Below are 25,840 nucleotides of genomic sequence, written 5' to 3' on the forward strand. Positions count from 1 at the left end.
ATCTTTTGAAATATGTGTGTGTGTGTGTGTGCGTGCGCACACACACACACACAAAACCATCATTTCAAATAGCTTGTTTTCAGATCTTGGTAAATCATCCATGTGCTTCAAATGTTTTATGATTATTACATACAGTGTATGATGCATAATGTATAAAAATAAAATAAAATGTATTAGTTCAGAGGCTGCTACTTTTGGAAAACATGATAAGATGTTTGTGTGATCTCTAATAGCCTTAAGATAGTTGGGCAATTACTGAAAGTGATTTGAAAGTGAAGTTTGCAAACTTTGTGTCCTTTAAAAGAGATTTATCTGACAAGATACAGAAAATATAGAATGTGGAATTACAAATGACAGACCAAGAAAAAAAGGACAGCTTAGTGGATATACAAAAAAATTAAGTTAGTTTTTAGTACTGTAATTAACATTCTTAAGCAAAATTATATTTCAAAAAATTAAGCCAGGGCTACATGTATTGTGCTTTGAAGCACATTTTAAACAACGTATTTTTAGCAGATTTCCCTTCTTTAACACAATTTATGCTATTTGGATATTTCTATCTATTGAATCATATTTTAAGTTCAGAAATTTTCAAATCATAAAACCTAATCCGGGATATAAAACAGGTAGCATCAGATTCAGTTACCTGGAAGCAAGCACAATTAATCTACATTTGGTTTATTTCTAAAGAGGCATGAACAAGCTTGCAGTACTTATATGTTAAACGTAATTAAATTCCTCCGAGTGTGAACTAAAAAGAATTAACTGTATGCTTTACTGATGTATTCAGTTCTTCAATTAACTGAATGAAATATGAAATGTTTGCCTTTATCCACATTATTAGCAACCTAGGTAAAGATACAGTGCCATTTGATACAAAATGTGCCCCCTGACTTCGCAATTACGTTTTCCATTAAACAAGGCAGCTGGAAGTGACATTACCTATAATTTGCTGGAGGATTCGCTCGTGCTCGACACACCAACAAAATTTGCTCTTCTGTTGACCGTTCTGGAAAAAGGATATTGTGTGGCTGCTCTTCGAAGATAGGTCCATAGTTTCTCATCATAGTTTCAGCTGACTTCCAGACTATATAGGAAGGTTTAAAAAAAACCCTTTAAAATGTACACAGTTTAATCAAATACAGAAGATAATTTAATAACTAAAATTCACACAAAGGCTGCCTGCCTTATACTCTGCATTTCTTAATAATCCCCCACTTCTCTTTCATGAAAAAAGTACAGTTATGAGGAAACTCAAGCCCTTGTATCTCATTAGATGGCTGTTCTTATTTTGTATTTTCTGTCCTTTGGAATTAACAACCACAAGTCAATTTCGGTTAAAACTTTCATGTGTTCTACATGGGATTTATTGATTCACACAGAACATAAAACATCAGAGGAATGAAGCCCTAAGAAAAGTTTAATATTCCACTCTCCAGTCAGCTGTTTGCCTTCTTATTTCTAATAGTAAGATGCTGTTTAAAATAAGCATTTTTTCTGTAACCATGGTATCTTATTCAAGAGTGACTTCCAGCTGGGTAAAATACAGAAGGATAAAGGTACTTATTTTATTCTGAGCTCCTACTCTTCCACTTACATCCATGAAAAATATAGAAAAAAATCAAATGCATTTATATTTATGTGTACATAAATGAAATTGACAGTGTGGAATACATCAGACATGCATGTCACTAAGTGGGGCCTTCTGCATATCAACCTGAGCAATCTGTCTTCTGGTAAGTTAGCAAGATATACACATCCACATGCTGATAATAAAGCATTGCTGGATTAATTAAAATAATTGCAGGACCCTTTGCTCCCTCTTAAGCATACTTATCCTTCCTCAGCTGGAAACGGTCTTGCCCTTGACACTGATGGAACAAAGGATGGAATATTGGCTTAGGAAGATTGTCATCTCCTAATGACATTTCAATAGCTAAACGCAGGTGTACTCATGGCTTTAGAGTTTTTTGGTTGGGGCAGGGAGGGCTGGCTAAGAGTACTCAGAATTCAATAAATAATTCATGATAATTGCACGTTCGAAAGCCATTTTTGTTAAACCTCAGCTTTCTGCTTCTAAATATCAATGGTATATTTGTTAAGCAAGAAAATCCAAGCTCTAATTTCCCTCCCTGTTTTTGTTTTTGTTTTTGTTGTTGCCCTCATCTTTTCCTACAATTTCTATGAACTGGAGTTATGAAAAGGGCAAAAAGACTAGATAAAATGCCAAAATAACATGCATTTGGTTAAGAATGTAGTGGTTATTTTCTTTATGAAGCACTTGTGATGTTATTAGGTTCATATAGAGTAAATATTGAGATGGTATGGCAGAAATCTCTCATGGTCTTGTCTTGTTTTTTCTAGTTATATCTATTGTATCATTAAAGCATAAACTCAGGATCTGTGTCACTACTAAAGACTAACATGTGCTATGAATGAGGAAGATTACGTAGGGCAGCGGTCGCCAACTGGTGGGCTGTGGACCACTGGTGGGCTGGGAGAAAATGTTGGTGGGCCACAGAGAACTCTCACCCCCAGAGCACCCCTCCCCAAGCTATTAATCCAGGCTGTGCAGAAACACAAAGCTGTGCCGCCCACATGGCCTGCGGGAACCCTCCCCTCCCACTCACTCCTTACCCGGCAAACTTGCCTGCTAAATTGCTATTTTTCCCTTTTCTGATCATCAGCTGTTCTGTTGTGCTGGGATATTTAGATTAGCTAGGAAGCAGGAAATTGTTGGATTTCTTGCTTTCTAGCTAATCTTTAGATTTAAACATAGCCGAACCTCTCTTAGGACTGAAGATTCTATAATTCAATGCAGACTCATAGCAAGCAAATTTTATATGACAGACTGAGCTAGCCGATGGCAGATAGATAGATCTCTGAATGAATCTGTGATTCTATGAGCAACTCGATCTGCCTGCCTGCTTTGCCTGATTTTGGGTAAAAGTTGTTCTTTTTTTTTAAATAAAAAATTCAATATTTATATAATATTTACATACAAACCATGCCCAACCAGTCACATGGCCACCAGGCCACACCCACAAATTAGGCCATGCCCACAGAACCTTTTAGTGGTCCCTGGGATTTAAAATTATGAGTTTGGTGGTCCCTAAGGTCCAAAAGGTTGGCGACCCCTGACGTAGGGTACTTCTATCTAAATACAGAAGATGAAATAGTTTTGCTGGCATGCTTCAAATGTTGCTGAATTGCAGTTTTCAGCAACTCCAGCTGGGAAATTGGAATGTTAGAAACTGTTCAGTAACATCTGGAGGGATATAAATTTTTCAGCCCTGTTTTAGTAATATCTCAATTAAAAAAAAATTAGCAAGTAACATAAAACTTAGAACTAAATGAGTTAATGAGAGCTATTTGTTATTGCCTTCCTACGTGGTGAAAAAATTCAGAAATCTGATACATTGGGGAAGATTCTATCTATCTCCATGAAACAATTCTATCAACTATTCCTGCTTAAAAATAAAGGAGCTGCAGACAAAGCATTTTTTCTTTGTCAGTGGAAATCCTAGCACAAAAAACAGGAAAGTATATTCAATAGTTAAGACTACAACACTGTACAATTAAATAAGAACAAGTCCTGCTGAAATCAGAGGTCTCTATAAATGAGGAAGCCTCATTAGGATTGTGCTATATGGCTACAGGATACTTCTTTGGAAACAAATCCTATACGATACATAATTCTGACCAATTAAAGGTAGGATGGCCTATGTCCAGATTGCAAAGAAAGCAGAAAATCAGAATAGACCATATTGAGCTTCAATGGGCAGAACTTAAATTAGCTTTGCCTTCAACATTTTTCTGAGACACTTCTTTGATCTATTTATAAGTTCTTTTAACAATTATTTCACATGAGGTTTATTAGATAGTGTTTCAATGTATTACATAAGAATATTAGTCTTATTGCTGCAGTATTTTGGCATTATATAGCACTGCAGAGAAGTGCTATACTCACTGTATTGTGGTTAGCTAGATCTGAGCAACAGTCCCTTCAGTTCCAAATGCTGCCAAGCAAGTGATGAAGAGAGTCAGCACCCATTTTAGAACAATCCATCTTTTATTTTCTGCAGCTGTAATAGCCCTGTACTTAGGATAGAGATGGAGGCAGGCAGACTTTTGGAACTGCTCAACTTTGTAGAGCTGAAGACCTGGAGCTCATGTATTGAAAATAATATTGACACAGATGAAAATATCTAGGTATTTTTGCAAATCTAGATTTTTATTCTCAAAAAGGTTGATCCCCCAATGGGATCAATTGGTGCCTTTTCTTCTGCCTGGCTTCTTTTCATGCTCCCCATGAGGTATTTCCAGCCTTCTGGCCATCATTATACTAATCTTTTGTGTCATATGTTATCAACCATTAGAAAGTGCTCCTGTAGAGCTTTGTAAATGATTTAATCCTTATGGTCTCTGCTTGAATGCAAAAAAAGAAGTCTCCTAAATTCAGCTGGTTAACAGGAAAACCTCCTAGCATTGCCTTGATGTCATTGACATATGTGGGCCAGACCAGCTCCTACTCAAGCTAATTGCCTCCTGATCTAGGCCAACTACCTTCCCAAGAGACCCCCCAAAAAACATTAAAACGTAATTAGATATTTATAAGGGACATAGAAGTTGCCTCTCCCAAGATGATGAATTAGCACCAAAGCATTATCTAATTCTCAGCCATCTGAAATGAAATGCTTTCCCATTGAGAAATCAACCTTATAAAGCATAAGCATGAAACTTCTATCAGGAATAGTTTGAATTCAATGAAAAGCAGAGATTCGTGGATTAGGTGAAGGACAGAAAATGCAAAAGGATTCCGATATTTAAAATATCATAAATAGATAAATAATGACATTTTAAGAAAAAATATAAGAAAAAGACATTTTTTCTAGTAAGATTGATATACAATGTAGTAAAAAACCATATGTATGAGTCTTTAATTTTGGTTTTCCTACTGAATAAAAAAAACATTATAAATAGCTTTATACATTCTGTATGCAGACATATCTAAGCTACATAATTACATGATTTAAAAGGTAAACATGTGAAAGTTCACATTATCTGAGTTGTTCTTATATAATTTAATATCCTGAATGCTATTTGTAGATGAAAATACAAATAATTTTGTTACCTAACTAGCATTAATTAGATCAGTCCTTACGCTCATCTAAATGTGAATGATCCCTTCAAAGAAACTCTTACCTATAGAACAGATAGTTACTAATGAAAATAAGAGAAGTTCTGCAGACTTTCCCATTTGTAGACTTCAGTAGATGAAAGACAATTCAGCAAACAGAAGAACAGAGTGAGTCTGTAAGAAAACGTGTGCAATTATTGATAATTCAACTGACTACTAAGCCATTGAAGCTATATTTTCAAAATTTCTTACTAGCCAGCAGCATAATCTCTTACCTCTGTTAAGTGGAATAGCTTAAACAATAGTTTACAATTAGTAAAACTTTCCCAATGTTGTGCTTTGCTTTTTAAATATACTCTAATTGAATTCTAGGATCTCCCTTCCTTTTCCCTGTCAAATACCTATTAAGAATATTAAAATATTGGATATCCTATTTCCACAAATCAAGCTAGGCTATTAAAATGTTCATATACACACAATGAGAAATAAATGATTTTTTTCAGTCTTGCTTTTTACATTTCCATATCCTATTATTTATATTAGCAGGCGTTTGTCCCGGAAAACTGGAAAATGTTTGACCTCATCTCCTGCCCATGTCTGTATATCCCATCTTCTAATGAAATCACATAGAAAACACAATCATCCTGTTGTCTATTACTTTAGCCTGTAAGTAAAGAGATGCGTTTTTAATGTTTTCTCACAGGAAAAAATAACACACATACACACACGGAGTTCCTTGCATAACTCAAAAAGTATACTACAGTAGTGCTGTTTAGCAAGAGATGAGGTATATGATGTTGCTGATCAGGTAAGCTCTTAAAATAGTCTTCAGTGAGAGAAAATTTTAAGAAATTGCAGATGCTTCTTGAGTTAAATAAAGTGATTCCAAAAACTGCTCTGAATGTGCTTATGGATCCCAATTTCTTTTTAAGGGAAAATAAAAAATAGCCCTATTCAAATTATGATTTGGGATAGTTGTTGTAAATATCTAAAGTTAAAATCCACAACAAATTGGTATCCATCAATAGCATGGATACAAACATGCTTACAATAAGACATATATTCAAGATCTGCAGCTTTTATTTCTGTTGCTAAATGTTTATACATTTCCAAAACACATACCATATTTTTATTAAGGGAACAATTTATTCCTATAAGCAAAACAATATACAAGAACAAAAAATGTTAAATTCAGTAATATACTGACAATAAGAAAGAATGGAAAGTTTTTATAAAGGGAAAAGGCACAAAATAAACTGATTTAATTAATTAGTTAATTAATGTAATTTAATTGGAACAAAGCCAGATGAGAAGCAAACACAAAATACTCAGGGAATATAGTCAACAAAAGGCAATAATTGATACTTTTTGAGATTGTTTTCCTTCCTTTGTTATAATACCTTAATATAGCCCAGGAGCAGAACAAAAGCTAATTGACAAGAAACCATTCTAGTCTAAATGAACCTTTCCATGTTTCATGTTTGCATCCTTGATAGACATCCTTGATCATTAACAGCTATATTTTCCCATGATTCCCTTTGAAGATTGATTTAAATTGTCTCACCTTATAGGATCAATCTTTGCACATAGCTGAAAAGATTCTTCTAAGTTACAAGGGGACACTTGTCACCACATAATGGAGAATTCTCTAAAATAGAAAATATCACTGTCTCTATCCCGTTCCTCATCTGAAACCAGATTCCTATCTGTAAATAATACTTTCTAGAACCCTCTGTTGTTGCAGTCGTAGCACTTTCTCAGCAACCTTCCCCAGAAAGGGGAGTTGGTAATAGGATGGAAGTTATCCAGGCTATGGAATCCAGGCCTGGCTTCTTATGAAGTAGAAAGATCAGCTGCTTTTTCAGGCTCCTGGAATCTTCTCTTCCAGAAAGATGGGCAACCAAAAATATGCAGTTGATCTTTGAAAGCTAAGCAGGGCTAGATCTAATTAATACTTGGATTGAAGACCATATAGAAATAACACGTGATGGGGAAAACTGAAAAGTTGCAGTGCATCATTATACTGAATTATAATTACCAAGTAAGTTAGATGGATATAGCCATAAAGCTATTTCCTGGTTTCTCCCAAGCACACTGGACTACAAATATTTAATAGGCATACAAAAATCCAGATGTCAACATCCAGATGTTTGCCATGCAGTTGGGAAAATTGAAGAAAGAAGAATTACATATACTTCAGCAAGATATCTTTAATGTGAGTCCGGGGTAAATACCAAATCTTGAAAAACTGTAAGAGGAAATTTACAACTCAGTTACTGTGAGTTAATTAGAGCAAAGTAATTTAACATTCAGTCTCCCAGATTTCTCTCCTCCTGGGCCAAGTTGCTATTTGTGAGATACACCATCAACTGGTATGCCCACTATCTCTTGACTATGTTTTTGTCTGTCTTCTCTTCCATGGGTTTCCCACCTACCTGCTATCTCTCATACCAGGCTATGAGAAGAAATGTTGTTGTAGAAGAACTAAAAAGCTATTACAAAGAATTCCAGTGATTATCCTGAATTGAAACCAAGTCCAGTATATAGAGGTTTAGCTTTAGCATCTCTTCTTTCCACTCATGCTATGCAATGATAGGTAAGACTCTTTTGGCCATGAGGTCTGGCTTTGATCATGTTCAGATAGGATATAAGATTATTCTCTGTATTAAGAACAACCTCTCACAATCTCCAGGAGATAGCACTGTCTACAACAAACAGTAATGACATCAAACAACATGTATACATCAAGCAAATGGTACAATTACAAACGTGTGCTGTATTGTCTTATGGGAGTATGGGAAATGTGGCATTAATGTCATGACGTCATCTCACATAGGCCAACAATCATTCCCTTTGCCTGCCTCATGAATGCCATGCCAAGAGATGAGTTCAATTTGGAGACTGTATCTTAACCATTTAATTATTATTTATTAGAATTATATTCTGCCTTTGGTTTCATAGGTTCACTTATAGGGTGACCGCAAAGTTACATGTTATATTATAGTACATTTTTCTGTTGGTTTTCAGATCTGAAGCTTTCTGTCAGCTCAAACAATGACTAACGTATGCTGTCTGGAAATTTAAAGATGTTTTCCCACATGAACTACAATAACTTGGCCTTTCTTATAATGTAAAAGTTGCCAATGCAAGATGGGAAGAGGCGTGACAATTCTAAAAAACCAGGTGCATTTTAAGTTCCATAGATCTGCTATCTAAATTTAGGATGTGCACATATAGTAACACTCAACCCACCTACTTGAACAAACTCTCCATTTTTTTTATTTAAATGTTGTTATTCTAAATTTATATCATTATTTGCTTACCTTTGTGTATACCATGCAAGAAAGGCTTGCTGAATCCACAATGTCCAGGGCTACACTTACCACCTGCTTAGCATTTTCTCACTCAGCTCTTTCTTATAAAAGAAAAGTAAGCAAAAATGCTTTCAATACTAAAGCAAGCAAATTTAAAGTGGAAATCAGAAGGAGGGTGGGGAAGAAAGGGCAATTTGAAAATGTTCTTGCTTTGTGCACATCAATGGGTTAATTCTGAGAAGTTTTGCTTTAATCTTTGAGCACATTATTTTAAACTCTAATGTAGAAATTATACTTAGCAATATGAACAATCATTTAATAAGCCCTGTAAAAGAAAATAAGCATTGACCATGCAATGAGCCACAAATGAAAGATGGAATACAGTTTGTTTACTTCTATTGCATTGTCATGCTCAATATGCCTGGTTTACATTGTGGAAAGACAATAGTACAGAGTGACTGTTGTGGGATTAGCAGAATCAGCCACCTGAGCCCTACTGTCTTACCTCCACCATAGCAACAAAATCTTTACTCTCACTCTATCTCTATTTGTATGTGTGTGTGTACACTTAAAATGCAATCTGATTAGAAATTCTTCTCCTAACATTACCTTAAAACTATACCTTTATACCGTTTGTGAACAGCTATGAATTGAATAAGACAGAGCTAAGTTATTTAAAAGATAAGGTATCTGTGAATAGATGATATTTCATCATGCATCTTTCCACATTTTTTATTTAAAGGACTAAAAAAAATCAGAATCTTGCCTGTTTTAGCTCAGAAGGTCAAAGAAATAACTACATTTAGCTAGTGAAATTTAAAGGGTTTTTTTTGCCAAAGAAAGCAGGTATATGATTGTGTTCTTTCTGTCTCTCACTTATTTGCTTTATAAAATATAGATGCTATGTGTGAATTAGAGTGAATTTTGTCTCTTTTCTCCCCAGGTATATAGCTAAACAAACTATAATGCCAAGGGAGTAAGTGGCTGAATAGTCAATCACATCATAAAGGAAACAGTAGAACCGCAATAATTTTCAGCTTGTTAACTCTCTTTCCTGCCTGTCAGTGGGCCATGACTGTCAACAGTTTGAACTGTCAGACCTGCTGTTCTGAAAGTCCATACCCTGATTTAGTTTCCTTTGCTTTCTGGGTAAGAAATGGCCATAGTACTCAAGGTTCAATGATTTCTAAAATGATACTTGAATTTGCATCCTTTTTCTTCAAAACCTCTATTTTCTTCCATGTATAGATCAGTGAAGGATTATCTACCTGAAAACATAAGATACTAGCTGAAATGTAGCAGGTATTTTGGACCACGATGGACATAGTTCACTGTGGATCATCTGTAAACACTGCCCTCCTGACTTAAAAGTCAGGCTAGACACCCGTTTGCTTGGCTCTGCCTCACTGGTCACCATTTGCTATATAGTCCCAGGGTGGCATTGGTCCCATCTGTTCATAGCTGGTTGGCAATGAGGGTAGATGTGTGCAGTCATCCGTCAACCTTTGGTGCCTCAGGATGTTTAACTAAATTAAGTAATAGCTAAGATGTGTGAACTTTCTCCCAGCTGTGACCACATAAGTCAAGTGAATAAAAACCATCCAACCCAAATGAATGTGTTAAGCAGGAGGAAAAAAGTGCTGCTAAATCCAATTAAGAGATACTCCCATAACTCTTATAACCAAAAAGGAGAATGTGGGAATGTAGACTCACTTAAGGCTAGCTAGAGCCATATCATCTCTATAAGAGAAGCGGCTAAACTTCCATTGGATAAACATATCCATATGTCATGTGAATGACAGCTCAGCATCTGTCCTAAAAAAGGACAAAACACCCTCACTCTAACAAGTGAATACAATTTTCCTACAGAGAAGCAATTTTCTTATATCAAATCTTAAGGTTGTTTCATAAAGCAACAATTGTACATTGAGAAAGAACCAGCAGTCAAGTTTAGCTTTCTGGCCAGTCTAGCTCTTCATGTAAGCTTTCAACTGTAAGTTTGTCACACTCACAGATAATATTTGAAATATTTACATTTAAAATAAAAACTTTAAGATGTGAAGATGTCTACGGTTTTTGAATGTTGCAATAGAATTTGTTTTGTGGGTGGCAAATTATATACTTTAGCATGCTGAAACTAATAAAATGCTTGTTTTCATCTAAAGCTAGGTCATTTCATTTCTTTCTCTCTGAGAGATCACTCCAGAATTATTTCTGTGCGTAAGGAAAATGTGCAGTCAATGGGACACATACAGTCTACCAATTCTGTAGCTTCTGGGGATTCAAGAATGGGTGGAAGAAAGCATTTTGGCCATTTGGGGAGAGAGTAATGATCTTTAAGTGGCACAATAGATGCCATAATTTTTTTTTTAAGTCTCAAGGCATTCACTTCATTCTTTTCAAAATTCCCCAGCCTCAAATTGGACCCTGAGTCCACCCACATTTGGAGGGCAGTTTTCAAAATGCCACAGGGCACCAGGTATGGCCTTAACCTGTTCTTTTTCTTATGGGAAATGAGATGGACTGATGAATACCAATGCTAATACTTCCATTCCCTACATCAGGGGTGTTAAACTCAAGGCCTGCAGGCTAGATTCATCTTGTGGAGTGCTTAAATCTGGCCTGCAGCGCTAGCCTGGAAATAACAAAGGACTGGCCCGCAGTGCCTCTGGCAGCCAAAATGGGGTGCATACAATTAATATTAAATTATGTGATACAACAAGGAATATAGAGCTGAAGAATTTTATATCAAGGACCAATCATTATATTTGGCAGTAATATATAAATAGTGGAGCTATAAATTTGGGTATGTTGATAGTTTATTGGATTGACCAATATTAAAATAAACAGATTCCAACAGAAAATTTGAGGGGGCTTGTGGCCTGTTACGAGAAATGAATGTTAAAAAGGAGAAAATGGTTGTGTCTCAGAGAAAACTAAAAATAACTGTTGAGGTGCTCTCCCAATGGCTTAGTGAGAAGAGCCTCCAGCTCAACTCTGGCAAGACTGGGTGGGTTGTAAAGCTCTTCTGGTTCCAGAGATTTTTCATGTTAAAATTTGCCTGGGAGGGGTGCATTTCCCAAATCAAAGTTCATGCACAATTTGGGGGTCCTCTTGGACCCACAACCCTTGCTTAAAGAGCAGGTGATAGCTGTGCCCAGGTACAACTTTATACAGGTTTGTCTTGTGCCCCAGTTGCACCCATTATCTAAACAAGAAGCCTTTCTATCAGTGACTCATGCCTATGTTTCAAGAATTGCCCTTCAAGAATGCTTGAAAGTTGTTATCTGTAGTTGGTGTGCATAATTTTTGGCATTTGATGTTATTTTTATAGAACACAATTGTCCCATGAGTTACAATGGTGCCAGTAAGCTTCTGGATGTAATTCACCGAGGTGATAATTAGCTTCTGACTAGTTATCATCTATAAATGGCATAAGTCAAGATATTTGCCATGCTATCTTTCTCCCATTCTCTCTGCTTAGCCAAGATGTAGCAGAGAGGGTATTGGTATTATTATTATGGTTATTGTTGTTGTTATTATTTATCAGTATCTTATTAATATTTTGTATAAGCAAATTGATCCAGACAATGCACTGTTTATTAAGCACATGTATTTTAAAGAAGAAAAATTGTATAAATGAAATTAAAATAAAAAGTTGTAGCAGAGAAGAGATATTCTGGGCCACTTCTATCAAACAATGTCACTTTTTGGATCTGGAGTTGTTAGTCACAGCAGCTATGCTGTGGAATAAAAAGCATATCCAGAAGACCCAACTTTATTAGCCTTTTACAAGTTGTTGAAGATCTGGCTGTTGCCCTAGTCATTTGTTTTATCCTTGCCATAGGTTGTATCCTGCCATGGATATCATAGGTTGCATTTTGTCATTCATGTTTTAATTTTTGAATACTTCCCAGTTAGTGCTATGACATGGGCCACAATGTAATTAATTAATTTTTTTTAAAAAAAATCAAGAGAAAACCTACTTTCAGGCAGCTTAGATTTTAACCTGTTTTGATTGATTTAATAGTTTCTGTCTTTTTTGTTTACTTAACATCAGTTTTTGACAGTGAACAAGTTTATCTATAAAAATGAGCAAATACATCAGTGGCTGAAGAAAAATGATTTGTTCAATGATTTACCGTGTGTGTGTGTGAGAGAGAGAGGGGGGGGGTAAAGGGGGTGAGGGAGGGGGGTGGGAGGGAGGGAGAGAGAGAGGGAGGAAGAGAGATCCACATTTTTCTTGGCCCCGCTCTTATATCTTTAACAATAGCACCCCATAGAAATTAACCAATCGTATTTATTCCATTCCTGGGAAAGCTCTGATTTTTTAAAAAGCACATAAAGTAAGTCAGAAAAAAAGAGTTGTAGCAGATGTAGAATTAAAAATGCATAAATGCACATGTCCTTATTATTACTAAATTATACAGTTTGGAAAATGGAGTACAAGAGTCAAGTGATTGGCATAAAAGTGATTAATTTATCAGACAAAGCCGACAGTCTTTCATCTATTCAGAGGAGAGAAACTGCCCAGCAGATAAATTCATGAATAGAGTTATGAAAACAATGCTGGAACCCTTCGAATAGTATTCAAAATTGGTTTATTTTTTAAAAACAAATTATAGTGTTTTTATTTTATTTTTATATGGATATAGAAACAGTTCATCTGGATATTCTTTTTTAACCATTAACAAGAAAAAACACTGGGGTTAACAATCTTGTATCGTTGCTGTGTCTTTCTGCTAAGAAATCATACAAATATCTCCACCGTCTGCAATTCACATTTAATAGCAATCTGCAGAATGATCAAGACAGTACCAAATATGACTGAGGAATTCAGAGTGCAATACCATCCCATCCTATGGAAAAATTCTTATAAAACTATAAATAGTTGAGTAACAAGACAGAACTCAAATGTACAAAAAAAACAAAATTTGGAATTCACAGTAAGAAAAAAATAATAATGCAATAACAATTCTGTTATGCCTTCCTGAAAAGTATTTTTCTAAGCCCATAATCATGGATGTAAAATCACACCTAGAATATGTCACCCACAGTTTAGGCATACTATTAAAATGCATCTCAGACCTTAACATGAGATGAAATTCATGAAATTCAATCTAAGACCTATCTGTAAAATAAGTTGGAATTAATTTCATAATCATGAGATAAAGCATATTTCTGAACAAAGAATCACATATTGACTTTGTGTTATGTCACTGATACATACTTCCATATTGTAATTCACTTTAAGCTTTGAGCTTTCCAGGTAAGTCCTCTCTGAAAATATTGCATATGGTAAGATTATGTGTATTTCGTGTCTTCCAAAAACATGGAAATGGCTTCTCCTATAAATTAATTTCTAAAATGTTAATTGCTATATTGAAGTAAAATACAGGAGAGCATGCAAAGCAACTCAATACTAAGTTGAAAAAACATCTGAGTTGTCATCAACAGGACTTATCTACCATTTATTTGTGAAATGAGCCAGATGTTAATCAGGATAGCTGTGGCTTACCAAACTAACAATGAATTAGTTCGATAATTTAATAATTCAATATAGAGAATTAGTAGATACAAAATGTTTTGCAATGAATATCACATGAGTTTGACAATATAGCTGACCTGCGTAACAAAATACATTATGAACAAAGTGTGAGAAAGATTAAAATCAGAAAGTCTACATATTATTCTTGATCATTTGGAATATTTGCATTTATGATAAGTTGCATTTGAAGGATGATGCTGTGATTAGTTCAGACCCCAAAAAAGAAAAAGGACCCTGGTGGAAAACACAGCAACAGAACTCTCAATAATTCTCCTTCCTCCATCCAGGGGTGCGCTGCTGGGGGTTCACAAGGGTTTGGGAGAGCCAGTTTGGAGAACCCCCAGATTCCACTCCTGCCTGGCCATGCCCACACCACGCTAGCCCTGCGAGGAGTCCCCACCTGGCCTGTTTTGGATGCAGGTTAAGTGTAGGGCGCACATTCAGGAAGGGTGAAAAACAGGCCTTCCAGAAGTTCAGGAAGGCCAGAAATAGGCCCCTTTCCAGCTTCCAGAGAGCCTTCGGAGCCCAGGGAGTCCATTTTCGCCCTCTTGGAGGCTCGAAGAAAGCCTCCAGAGCCCGGGGAGGGCTAAACTGCCTCCCCACACTATGGTGCAGGAAGCCAACTAGGTCACACCCACCATGGCCACGCCCACCCAGCAAACCGAGCAGAGAATCCATTGCTAAAAATTTTGAAGCCCACCCCTGCTTCCAAATGTTTACTGGAGAGTAAACATTTGGTTTGGACCTAAAATAGATCTACTATTAACTTTATGGACTCCTTTTTAAAAACTGCTTAACTGACCCCTTAGCCTCTGATTCCTAAGGTAAAACAGAGAGTACAGCAGAGCAATCTTAGGTTATTTGGAAATAACTGTTTCCTTGAGAGTGGCTGCTAGGCCAAATGCTAAGGCGTACCAGCTGAATTGAGTCCAAGTATAAAAGCACAAGTGGACAGTTCTCTAATTGTAAAAGAAACACCCCAACATTTGTGACAGCCTATCTTGCTTACCTGGATTTCTTAAACCTCCACTGCATTTCAGCTAAACTTTCCGTTGATGATTGTGGAACATTTCCTAACAATGAGAATAATTAACCAGAAGTTGTAGATGTTTCATCCCTAGATGAAGCATCTACAACTTCTGGTTTTAAAAAAGACTGGATGGCCATCTGTCTGAAATGGTGTAGGGCAGGGGTCCCCAACCCCCAGGCCCTGGACAGCACTGGACTATAGCATGCCAGAAACTGGGTAATGCAAACAATTGAAGCCCTATCCGCGGGATGCAGGCAGGCAGTGAAACCACGGCCCCTCCAGGCCCTGGAAATACCTCTCTCCAGGGAATCGGTCCCTGGTGCTCAAAAGGTTGGGGGCCACTGGTATAGGTCTCCTGCTTGAGCAGAAAGTTGGACTAGAAGACCTCCAAGTTCCCTTCCAGTTCTATTCTGATTGATATAGTATTGTACTTTCAGCCTGCACTGGACCATACTTATGGGGACTTAGTAACTTTGTGGGGACTGTGGTCAGAGGTGGTATTCAGCGGGTTCTGACCAGTTCTGGAGAACCAGTAGTAGAAATTTGGGGTAGTTTGGAGAAGTGGCAAATACCACCTCTGATTAGACATTTTACAGTACCATTCCCTTGCCACACCCACCAAGCCACGCCCACAAAATCGGTAGTAAAAAAAATTGAATCCCACCACTGACTGTGTTATGTATTCTCATTCTTGCCCTCTTGACTTTTTTTTTGAAAATGTGAGCTCGAACAAAGAAGGAATCTTTTTTGTTCACGAGCATGTAAAAGGGAGCTATAATTCAGATTGGAATAAAAGGGGGTAAAGCTTCAATACTTTTTGTTTATGTGATGCAGTACTACCAATTTCTTTTCCAGAGCAGTTCTTTGCCATTTGGATGCTTCAGATTTTCTCATTGGCTGAAAGAGCAGAATCAAAACCTGTTCAATTCTCCTACTTGTTTTTAAAATAGTTAAAAAAATGCATCCGTAATTTATCTTTGGCTCTACTTACTGTATGTTCCAGATCACTGTTGTTGTTTTTTTTCTTTTCTTAATGGAAGCTGACTGCTGATCAAAATCAGATACTGATTAATGTATTCTGCTTCCTTTCACAAAGGGCATTGAACATGCATTTGTTTTAAGGCTGTAAAAGCTTCAAGAAAATTACAACATTCATAGTAGGCTAATGCCCTTATTGATCAATTCAAAGTCACCAAGGAGTGTAGGACCTTTCCAATTCCCTACCACCTTTAATATGGCAAGATGATAATCAAAGGGGAAAAAAGGAGAAGGGGTTAACAGACGTTGAAACCATGGGTTTGCTTTGATTTCCTCTTTTAAAATTAGACAATCTAGCTCTTATTTTGATCCATATTCACTTTACAGCAAGACAAGAGAAGGAGACTGTTTCTATTATTAAATAAAACAGAAGCTAATTTTAGATTATGAACAAGATACAAAAAGGTCAATAAAATCAATTTGACACAGTGACTGGAAATGATTTATTCTCAGAGAATGAATATGATTTCATGAGTTAAGATAGAGATCCGTCATACTAAGAACATTTCTGATACCACTGCTCCCTCAATTTTATTTCTTTTTTAAATAAATAGTAAGGGAAATAAACTTTTAAATAATTGAAACGCTGCTTTTTATCAATTGCTTTGAAAATATCGCTTTCAAAATTTAACTTATTTCTTTCTGCTCTTCTCTGCAAGTAGTATTTTAAGAAGACAGTAAAAAATAATTGGTAAATAAATAAAAGATCAGTAAATAAATAAACATTAAGATTATTTGAGATGTGGATTGCTGCTGCTACAGTAAGCAGAAGAGATGATTAATGGAGAACGAATAGTTGAAAAAAGCATGAAACAATTCAGGAAAATTTGTTTTAATGACAACAGAAGCAACTCTAAGAAGGAAGAGCAGTGAATAAAGATCAAAAGAGATTTGAAGTGTAAGAAATAAGGAAGCCCTAAAAGACTGTTTGTTTAGAATGACAAGGGAATATAGGATGTGATACAGCCACATGCAGCACCACATAAATAGTTTGACTGACTCAGGAGTGTCTTCATAGTATGGTCAAAAAAGTCAAGATGGCCATGCACATAAAAACCTGTTTTCCCTCCTTCCTTCTGCCTTCCTGTGTTTCTCACATCCCGGACATGAACTGTTTCAACTCCTTCCCTCAAAATGATGCTATAGAGCACTGCACACTAGAACAACTAGACACAAAAATATTTTTCCCCGAAAGCCATCACTTTGCTAAACAAATAATTCTCTCAACATTATTCAATCATTATGAAGTCTGCACTACTATTACTGTTAATCTTCTCATCACTCCTTATCACCCATTCCCTCTCCCACTTGTGACTGTATGACTGTAACTTTGTTGCTTGTATCCTTATGATTTATATTGACTGTTTCCTAGTGTGATTTGATTGCTTATTGTACCCTATGACTATCATTAAGTGTCATACCTTATGATTCTTGACTCTTGATGAATGTATCTTTTCTTTTATGTATACTGAGAGTATTTACACCAAGACAAATTCCTTGTGTGTCCAATCACACTTGGCCAATAAAGATTTCTATTCTATTCTATGCTATGCTATGCTGTGTGCTGTGCTGTGCTGTGCTGTGCTGTGCTGTGCTATGCTATGCTATGCTATGCCATGTCATGCCATGCCATGCTATGCTACTCCATTCCATTCCATTCCATTCATTTGGCCTGGATGTGTAACTGAACAAGGGCCATGAGAAAAGAGAAAGAAATTTGAAAGATCAATTCAGCTTGGAGATTTAACTGAAATGCTTTCAAATCCAATCTCTTTGTATATTCCTAATGTAAATAATGAAGTAGATAGCTAATCTAACGATGAGGCATTAGCTATTTCAAATTACACAAAAAACCTAGAAAAAAAAAAACAACTCGTGGGGAAAAGAAGAGGAAAAGAGAATTATAACATTAATCTCCTTTTCAAGACCTCCATTGATCAGCACATTTAAACAAATGGCTCTGTTGATGTTGTTCCTTCTTTACAATCATATTGATAGGGACACTATAGAGAACATTATCCACACTTATTACCTGGAAGCATTCAGTTTTACACAAATGCCACTGAAAATATTTTGATAATATTTTCAATAATAAATATTGTTTTAATAATTTGGGAGTTGCTAATAAGTACAATTCCGCCCCTGGATAATTCAACAATACAATGCAGTTTCCTGTGTTTCTACTGTATGTTCACTCTATGGCTTTCCCTGATATAATTTCCTGCCATACAGTGTCACATTTCCAGAAAAGGCAGACTGAAATGACATACACAAAAGTCAATAATTCTGGAAAAGGATGTGGGCCTGAAGAACAAGATAAGTAATGGAAAATGTCATGCTTATTGTTAGTTCACAGTGAAGTGAAGATTCTCCTACAATCCCTTTTCAAAGGAAATGTCCACTCTCACTAACTAAACTTCAGCACATAAGTTAATAATGCTTTGATATTTGGTTTAGGCATCTATTCCTGCCTTTTGGATCATCAGAAACTCTTTTATCCTAAGAGCTTTCCCCAAACTGGCCTCAAAGTCTGAACACAGAAGCAAGCAAGGTTTGAAATATACTTGAGTTGAATGAGTTTATGAATTGCATGATCTTACTGACAGAGGTTTCACTGAAGTACGACCATGTTTTGACTTTTAACATTCTGAAGGGAAAAATAATTGCTATACTTCATGAAATACAGAAACCTTCTTGTTAAAGGACTCGATAGTATTTCTTTCCCTCTTAAAATCTCTCTTACCTAGGCTATTTTCTGCTAAACAAATGCTGCTTAATGCTGCTTAATAATGCTGCTTAAAAATAACTGGGGTGCATCCCTATCCAACCAGAAAAGAAAGCTGTGATTTTCACAACAAGCACAAAGCAGATGGGATCATTTGGTTCCATAAAAAGCATAGCTACTAGCAATTTCAAGAAAAAGAAGGGCAGTCAGATATGGTTGCTAGAGAAAACAACATGCTTTTATACTCCACAAGCAATCACAGACACTGTTGACTGCTTAAACTAACTTTCCAAGCTGATACCTTTTACAGTTGCTGGAGCATCTCTCACATACAAATTCCAAATCATTGTGTCAGCAAATTAATAATTAGGATCACAAGATATGCAGGACAAGTTAAAATAATAATTTTTAATTTTGGTGATTAAGGAACATCAGGGAAAGGAATATTAAAATAACATGATTGAAAATCTGCAAGTTTTTTTAAAGTGCTATTTTTTAAATAGAGCAAATTAACTATATGTGGTAAGAACCTGCCTTCCTGACAGAATTACATTCAGGGCATGATTTTTTATTATTAGGTCTTCATGCTGGGAAAGGCTTCTCCTGACTTGAGTCACAAGCTTTTTTAAAAAATATACAGCAGTCATAATAATACATAATTTGCCAGCCCTAAATAGCCCCTGCATCATATGCGTATCTCTATAGTAGATGAAGAATGGGTAGAAATTAGCAAAAAGATGGATGACTTTAAAATTTCTCCTGGGTTTTGAGTTGCCTGAAATCCCAATGAATCATCACTAGCTATACCAATAAAATGTAGATATCAATATCTATGATTCAGGACTCTGGCATAGTAGAAGTTCCCTAACTAGCCCATGCATTTTTCACCAAGCAGTTGCATTCTGCTCACATTAATTCATGTTTCAGGCTGTTTGCTGCATATTTCTAGTAATCTCACTTCTTGCTATACATTCTTAGCAGGATTTTTAGTAGCTGCATGTACATTAATAAAGGAAAAGGGCTAAGTGTTTTTGCTTCTAGCCAGACAGGTTGATACTTAGAGGAATGTGACATAGTGAAAACCCAAGACCACTTCATTCTGTCATCCAGATAACAGCAGTATATCAAACTTAATGGTTAAATAAGCAGAGCATGGCTTGGAAGATGAGGATGTGATAATAAAGCCTGCTCTTTCTGTGTGGGGTGGATGATACACGGTATGATGAGTTCTAAACAGCTTGGAGATTTTGGAATTTGCTTTTTTATAGTTCTTTATAAGCAAGCAATATTTATTCACTTGCTGATGTTTGCTAGATTAAAAGCTTACACGTTGTCATTTTCAAACTAATATATAAAACTAAAATTGGACTTAAGGAAAATGTAAAATACATCATGTATAGAGCTAGGTTTGGTCTAGTGGTTAAGGCACAAGGCTAGAAACAAGGAGATTGTGAGTTCTAGTCCTGTCTCAGGCATGAAAGCTGGCTGGGTGGCTTTGGAGGAGGAGGAGGAGGAGGAGGAAGAAATATAAGGTATGTTTGGCACCTTGAGTTATAAATCAGTAAATCAATAAATAATTCAGAAGCAGTTATTGTGAAGCTTTAGAGCCCCAGGCTTATGCTTAAGCAAATGTCTTTAGCTGGTTTATCCATAAATTGGTTGAAGCTTCATTCCTGCAAGTTTCTGTTAGCCCATTTAAAATAAGCAATAGTTCTACGACACCTTAAATGCTAAGAAAAATTTCTACATTTATTATTAGAAGGCAAATTCTAACAGAGGGAGATATTTTGTCAGTCTCCACTGATACAGAGAAACTCCATCAGCAGGAAAATATCATTATAACACATGATAGTACATGAAGTTTATAATAGTGAAAAGCTACAGATGGGTTTCCTGGCATGATGCTTTTCTAGATCCAAACCTGCTTTATGAGAAAGATCCAATCAAAGTCTTCTTTCCAGCTAAGGAAAATTCCTTCCTACTGTAACCAACAGGAAAGGAAAAGAGGGGATCCTCTTATACCAAGGGGAAGAGAATCTCTTCCATTTAACCAGCATTTAAGTTTTATAGTCAAATCTCAGTTTTGGAACCTTGTTGTCTTATCCCCAGGCACTAGGATACACCTACATATATAGCACAGATATGTAGATTTAACAAGAGATAAATTGAAAAAAATATTTTGTAAAGAACAGTGCTCCGAAGACATTAAATGTAAAGAGGTACAAATATCTTATTCTTGGAATAAAGTGATAACAGATGTGTGGATGTCATGGTAGATACATTAGTTTCAGCACACAAGAGCTTTCAGGTCAGCAGAGCAAAATGAGAAGGAGCTCAAGGTGGAGAGTGACACCTTCTTTCTAGATTTAATCTGGACATTTTAATCTTCAAAACCGACAGATGACCTGTACAGTTTATGACCTACCATGCCAAATGTATATAGTGAGTAAATATTGTTCCCTTTCTCTTTCTGGACTTAATCATCACCCTTTACTCAGTGCTTAGAAGTTCCAGGTACCAAACCCAGAAGTTTTCCTAGCTTTTTGGTTGACCTCCTTCAAAACCTGACAGAGTCTTCAGCTTGGCAGATCACAAGAAGTGCAAGTCTGGTTTAAGGAGGACCAAAATAAACATGCGATGGATGAATGAAAGGCTGTTTGGCACGAGAGCCCTTTCCTTCACTCCTATGCCGTCTCATCACAAAATACCCCTTCCACAGCCACTGCCTATATTTCCAGTTGCCCTCTGCAGGAGGGCTTAACAAGAGCCCCCCACCCCACCCCCAAAGGGAACGCCCGCGCATCTCAGAAACCTGCGCTCTCCTGGCTTTGCAACCTTGGCGAGGCGAGGAAAACAGACTCTGCCTGTATCCTGGGTGCGTCCTTGGGTTCTCCCAGGTGCAAAAGGGGTTCTCCTAGGGTCCCCCTCGACGTATGCCTGCCAAGCATTCAAGCCGAGGAGCCCTCACTTTCTCCCCCATCCCACCACCGCTTCTCGCAGAGCAAACACTTTTTTCCAGGACCCTCTCCTTCATCTCCGCCCTGGTCTCCTGGCTTTCGCCGCTGCGCCTCTTTCCGTTTCCACGACGCCCCGCGACAGGATTTCGGCACGAGAGGGGCTTTTGAGCCCGCCCCGGCCCTCTCCTTCCTGCGTGGGATGCTCCGCTGATGTCATGCTCTCGGCTCAGCTGCCTGCACACCCGCCCGCCCGGCCTCCCTCTCTCCCTCTCCCGAGAACGGGGTCCGCCAAAAGGGGGCTTGAAAGTTAGCCGACACCCTCCATGGCTTCCGGGAAGCAAAAGTCTGGAGAATAAACAAGCCGCCCGCCCTCTTACCTCAGGCACAGAGTGGCTGGATCGGCACGTGTTTGTGCGTGGCGCGCCGGGGCAAGGAACGCCTCAGAAGCTCCGGCGCAGCAGCAAACGCCTCTCGCTCTGCTTGCCGGCCCTTCTGTTGCAGGTGAGCCTTTCCCTGTCTCTCCACCTCCTCCTCTTCCACCTCCTCCTTCCTCCACCTCCTCCTCCTGCTCTTGCAACTGCTGCCCGCTTGCCCGCGTTGTGTGTGCGCGCCCTGAGCCACTGCAGCATCTCTGCATTAGGATGTGCTCCTCCCTTCCCCTCCCTCTTCCCTGCGCGCGTCCGCCCTCCAGCAGCGTTCAAGGGGCTTAAAGAGGGGATTCCCCCCTCCTCCTTTTCCACTCTGCTTTTTCCCTCGTTTGCCAGCACCAAGCAGCGCTGGAGGCAGAGTGACTTGCAGCTCCATCCATAATTCACGGGCTTCAGCTGCGCGGCTGCCACCGTCTCTTTTGGCGCCCTTCTCGCTTCAAGGAGACCGTCTCCTATTAACACTTCTCTGAACGACGAATGTTTGGATCCCTCCGGTCTCGAGGCCTTGGGGGGAGAACAAAATGGTTTAGTGGTTAGCGCTGTAAAGCCGAGCTCTGCCCCCAATCCCGTCTCAAGCAAAATTCCGGCTTCGAACCTGCTCCTGGCCGGGCGAATATTTGATTTCGAAATTGCGTCCGGCAAGCAAAGTCTTGCTGAAGACTTTGACCAGCATCGTCCTCCCACCCCACCCCTTTGCCAATGTTACTGTTCCTAATTGCTAGGATTCATATCAAGATGGACAATCCCTCCTTACATGTTCTTGGCTGGAGTATGTTAAAAGCTGCAACAATAGCACTCTGACTGAAAACAGAACTTAATTTGAGATGTCAATGTTGCGTTTCCCCTTATAACTGTAGCTGCATTTTTCTTTGCTCCCTTCCTTCCTTTCTTTTATAATAATTTTATTAAGGATTAGATATATATTACACAGATAAAAGTACTACAGACTGCAAAAGAAAGTATTTAAAAATTAGAAAAATAAAAATGTGCAGAAATGAAGAAGAAGAAAAAGAAAAGATATACTTGCTCATCTCCATCAAGTATAGTTAGCATTAACAGCTTAATATCATCTCTTAAAATACAGCCAACCAGCATCTCTTCATCCCACGTCTTTCCCCATTCAAAGATTTAAACAAATCTTCAAAGCCTCCTCACTCCATCCGACATTAGCAACAGTTCAGTAAGGGTTAGAAGATGCAACAATATAACTATTTCTAACTATACTTAATACACCCACTTTGAATCTTTCCTTTTACATTTCTTGTATTTAATCAAATCCCCTCAAATCTCACCAGCAAAACCTTTAAAATACTGCCATCTGGTCCTAGTTAGCATAAACCTATCAACATTACTAGAAATAGCAACAAATTTATTTTAGCCTGAATCAAATATATCAACTTAATATTCTTTTCTCTTTCTATTTTAGTCCAATATAATGTCCAAGCATCTGTTTCCTTTTCATGCTCTATTTGCCTCTTCTCACAAAATCATTGGCAACTTTAACAAGTTCCTTGTGTACATCAAATGTGAGGAGATTATCCACGTCACTTTTCATATTTTCAGTCTCAAGAAATTGTTGACAACTTTAACAATTTCTTTTTACAAATCCAATATAAAAAGGTCATCCACCTCACTATTCTGCTTTAGTATTTATATGACATTTTGATCATTAAAAATCATCCAGTGTCACTTGTATATCCAACAATTAATCTTTTTGTGTGTCCTCTATTAAATCATTTTCCATCTCGTAAATTGTTGTTGTAAAATCCATATTTAAATCAATTTCAGCTTTATTTGTTGGGACATATTCCTCTTCCTTGATACCATCTACTATATCAATAGTAGCAGATATCTTTAAAATTATTTTTCTGAACCCAAACTATTGAGCTCCAAATTTCTGGTGCTAAGCAAGATAGTTGTTAAGTGAATTTGCCCCATTTTATGACCTTTTTTTGCCACAATTGCTAAGTGAATCACTGCAGTTGTTAAGTTAATATCACAGTTGTTAAGTGAATCTGGCTTCTGAATTGACTTTGCTTGTCACGAGGTCATAAAAAGTAATTAGATGTCTTCAGATAACCATCTTAAATACATGCCAGTTGCCAAGCATCCAAATTTTGATCACATGACCATGGGAATGCTGCAAATGGTCATAAGTGTGAAAAAAGGTCCTTAAGTCACTTTTTTTCACTGCCATTGTAACTTTGAATGGTCACTAAATGAATGATTGTAAGTTGAGGATTACCTGTAGTCACAGATTTCTCTCAATAGATACATCGATATATTCATTTCCCTCTGCTGCCCTCTAGTGATCAACCTTCAAAGTCATCTTCATTTTTTTGAGATGTAAACATACAAATTTTCCCATGGGAAGGATTTTTCAAAAATCTTAATGCAAGTTCATTTAGAACTTTAATCTAGATAAAAATTTATAAAATCAACACTATAATCAACCTTTATTGTATTGTCACAATTTTTTGTTTACAGTACCTTAAACTCATAATTAAATTTCTTTCTTAAACTAAGAGTGTCAAACTCGATCGCATCGTGGGCCGGACTGTAACATATCACAATGTTTTTTGTCTTTGTGGAGCCGGGGTGGGTGTGGCCTGTATAGGCCATATCTGGCCCTCGGGCCACCAGTTTGACAGACCTGTCTTAAACAATTGAAGGAAAAACTCATCCAATGAATGTGATAAACTTGCTGTTCTGAAGAATTTTCAAAAAGCAATTTTAAAAAAAGGAAAATCCAAAATTATTTAGAAGTGAGGTTTGGTTCATAAAGGCTACATTGAGAAATTCAGTGTAATCCCAAGTTTTCCAGATATTTGAAAGCTGACTGTCAAAACCTCGCCTGTGCAGATCACCGTTGCTCATTGCTAAAGTATCACAACCCAAGTCAGAGTAGGTGATCCTAGGGAAGAGAATTTTAATAGATTGTATTGACAATGAAGGTTAAGAGCAAAAGAAGCACATAATCTGGTTGATACACTATGCCGGGACTGTCAAACTCCTGGCCCATGGGATAGATGCGTCATATGCTAGCCACACCCAATGCCGGATTAGTGAAGGGGGAAAAAGTCCAGATACATCACCTGACGCCGCCATGACGATGCAAGTTTGACACTCCTGCAATATGCTATAAAATCACAAGCTAAAAAGGGCCACATGATCTGCACTACATTATAAACTCACAAGCTACATTTTATCTTGAAGTGGGAATTTTGTCTGATTAGTTAATGACTCCAGGTTATCATATGAAGCTAGGCAATTTGATTAAGTGATCAAACCATGGTTTAGTTAAGTAGAGATTAACATGACAGCTACAATGTTCTTTATATGAATGGGCCATCTATGAACAAAACAAGAGATTTGTATTAGTGCTCTGCTACAGAAGAGTAAACAGGCTTGGCACTCTTATCTTTTTGCAGAGATCTTCTTGGCTTCTGCTTTTAAAGGATAATGCAGAAGCAATAATTTGGCTAAAAATGGGAAATGGTTTAGAAGAGAAAGCATCCGATAGATGGAGGAGTCAGGAGACATCCAAGTGCAGATACATATGCTGAGAACAAGTTTAAATATTTAAATACACTGCTCCAAGAAAGAAAGAAAAAGAATACCAAAAATCAACTTGATCTTTTGATTGATTATGATTCAGAG

The 25,840-nt window shown here is 37.3% G+C and overlaps 1 protein-coding gene across 1 annotated transcript in view; it reads right to left on the bottom strand.

Annotated features, from left to right (window-relative positions):
• CNTN2 (contactin 2) overlaps positions 1–22,286 on the bottom strand; it is a 49,345-nt gene extending 27,059 nt beyond the window's left edge. Inside the window, exons 1-3 of the mRNA XM_026715586.2 lie at positions 22,130–22,286; positions 5,206–5,314; positions 943–1,087 (exon numbers count right to left, since the gene is read on the bottom strand). Coding sequence (XP_026571371.1) covers positions 943–1,087; positions 5,206–5,260 — 200 coding nt within the window. The 5' untranslated portion in view covers positions 5,261–5,314; positions 22,130–22,286. The remainder of the gene's footprint in view (positions 1–942; positions 1,088–5,205; positions 5,315–22,129) is intronic.
• Between the last annotated feature and the right edge of the window lie 3,554 nt (positions 22,287–25,840).

Source organism: Pseudonaja textilis, chromosome 3 (assembly GCF_049901715.1).
Source record: "Pseudonaja textilis isolate UNSWEBS1 chromosome 3, rPseTex1.2, whole genome shotgun sequence".
NCBI classification, from domain to species: domain Eukaryota; kingdom Metazoa; phylum Chordata; class Lepidosauria; order Squamata; family Elapidae; genus Pseudonaja; species Pseudonaja textilis.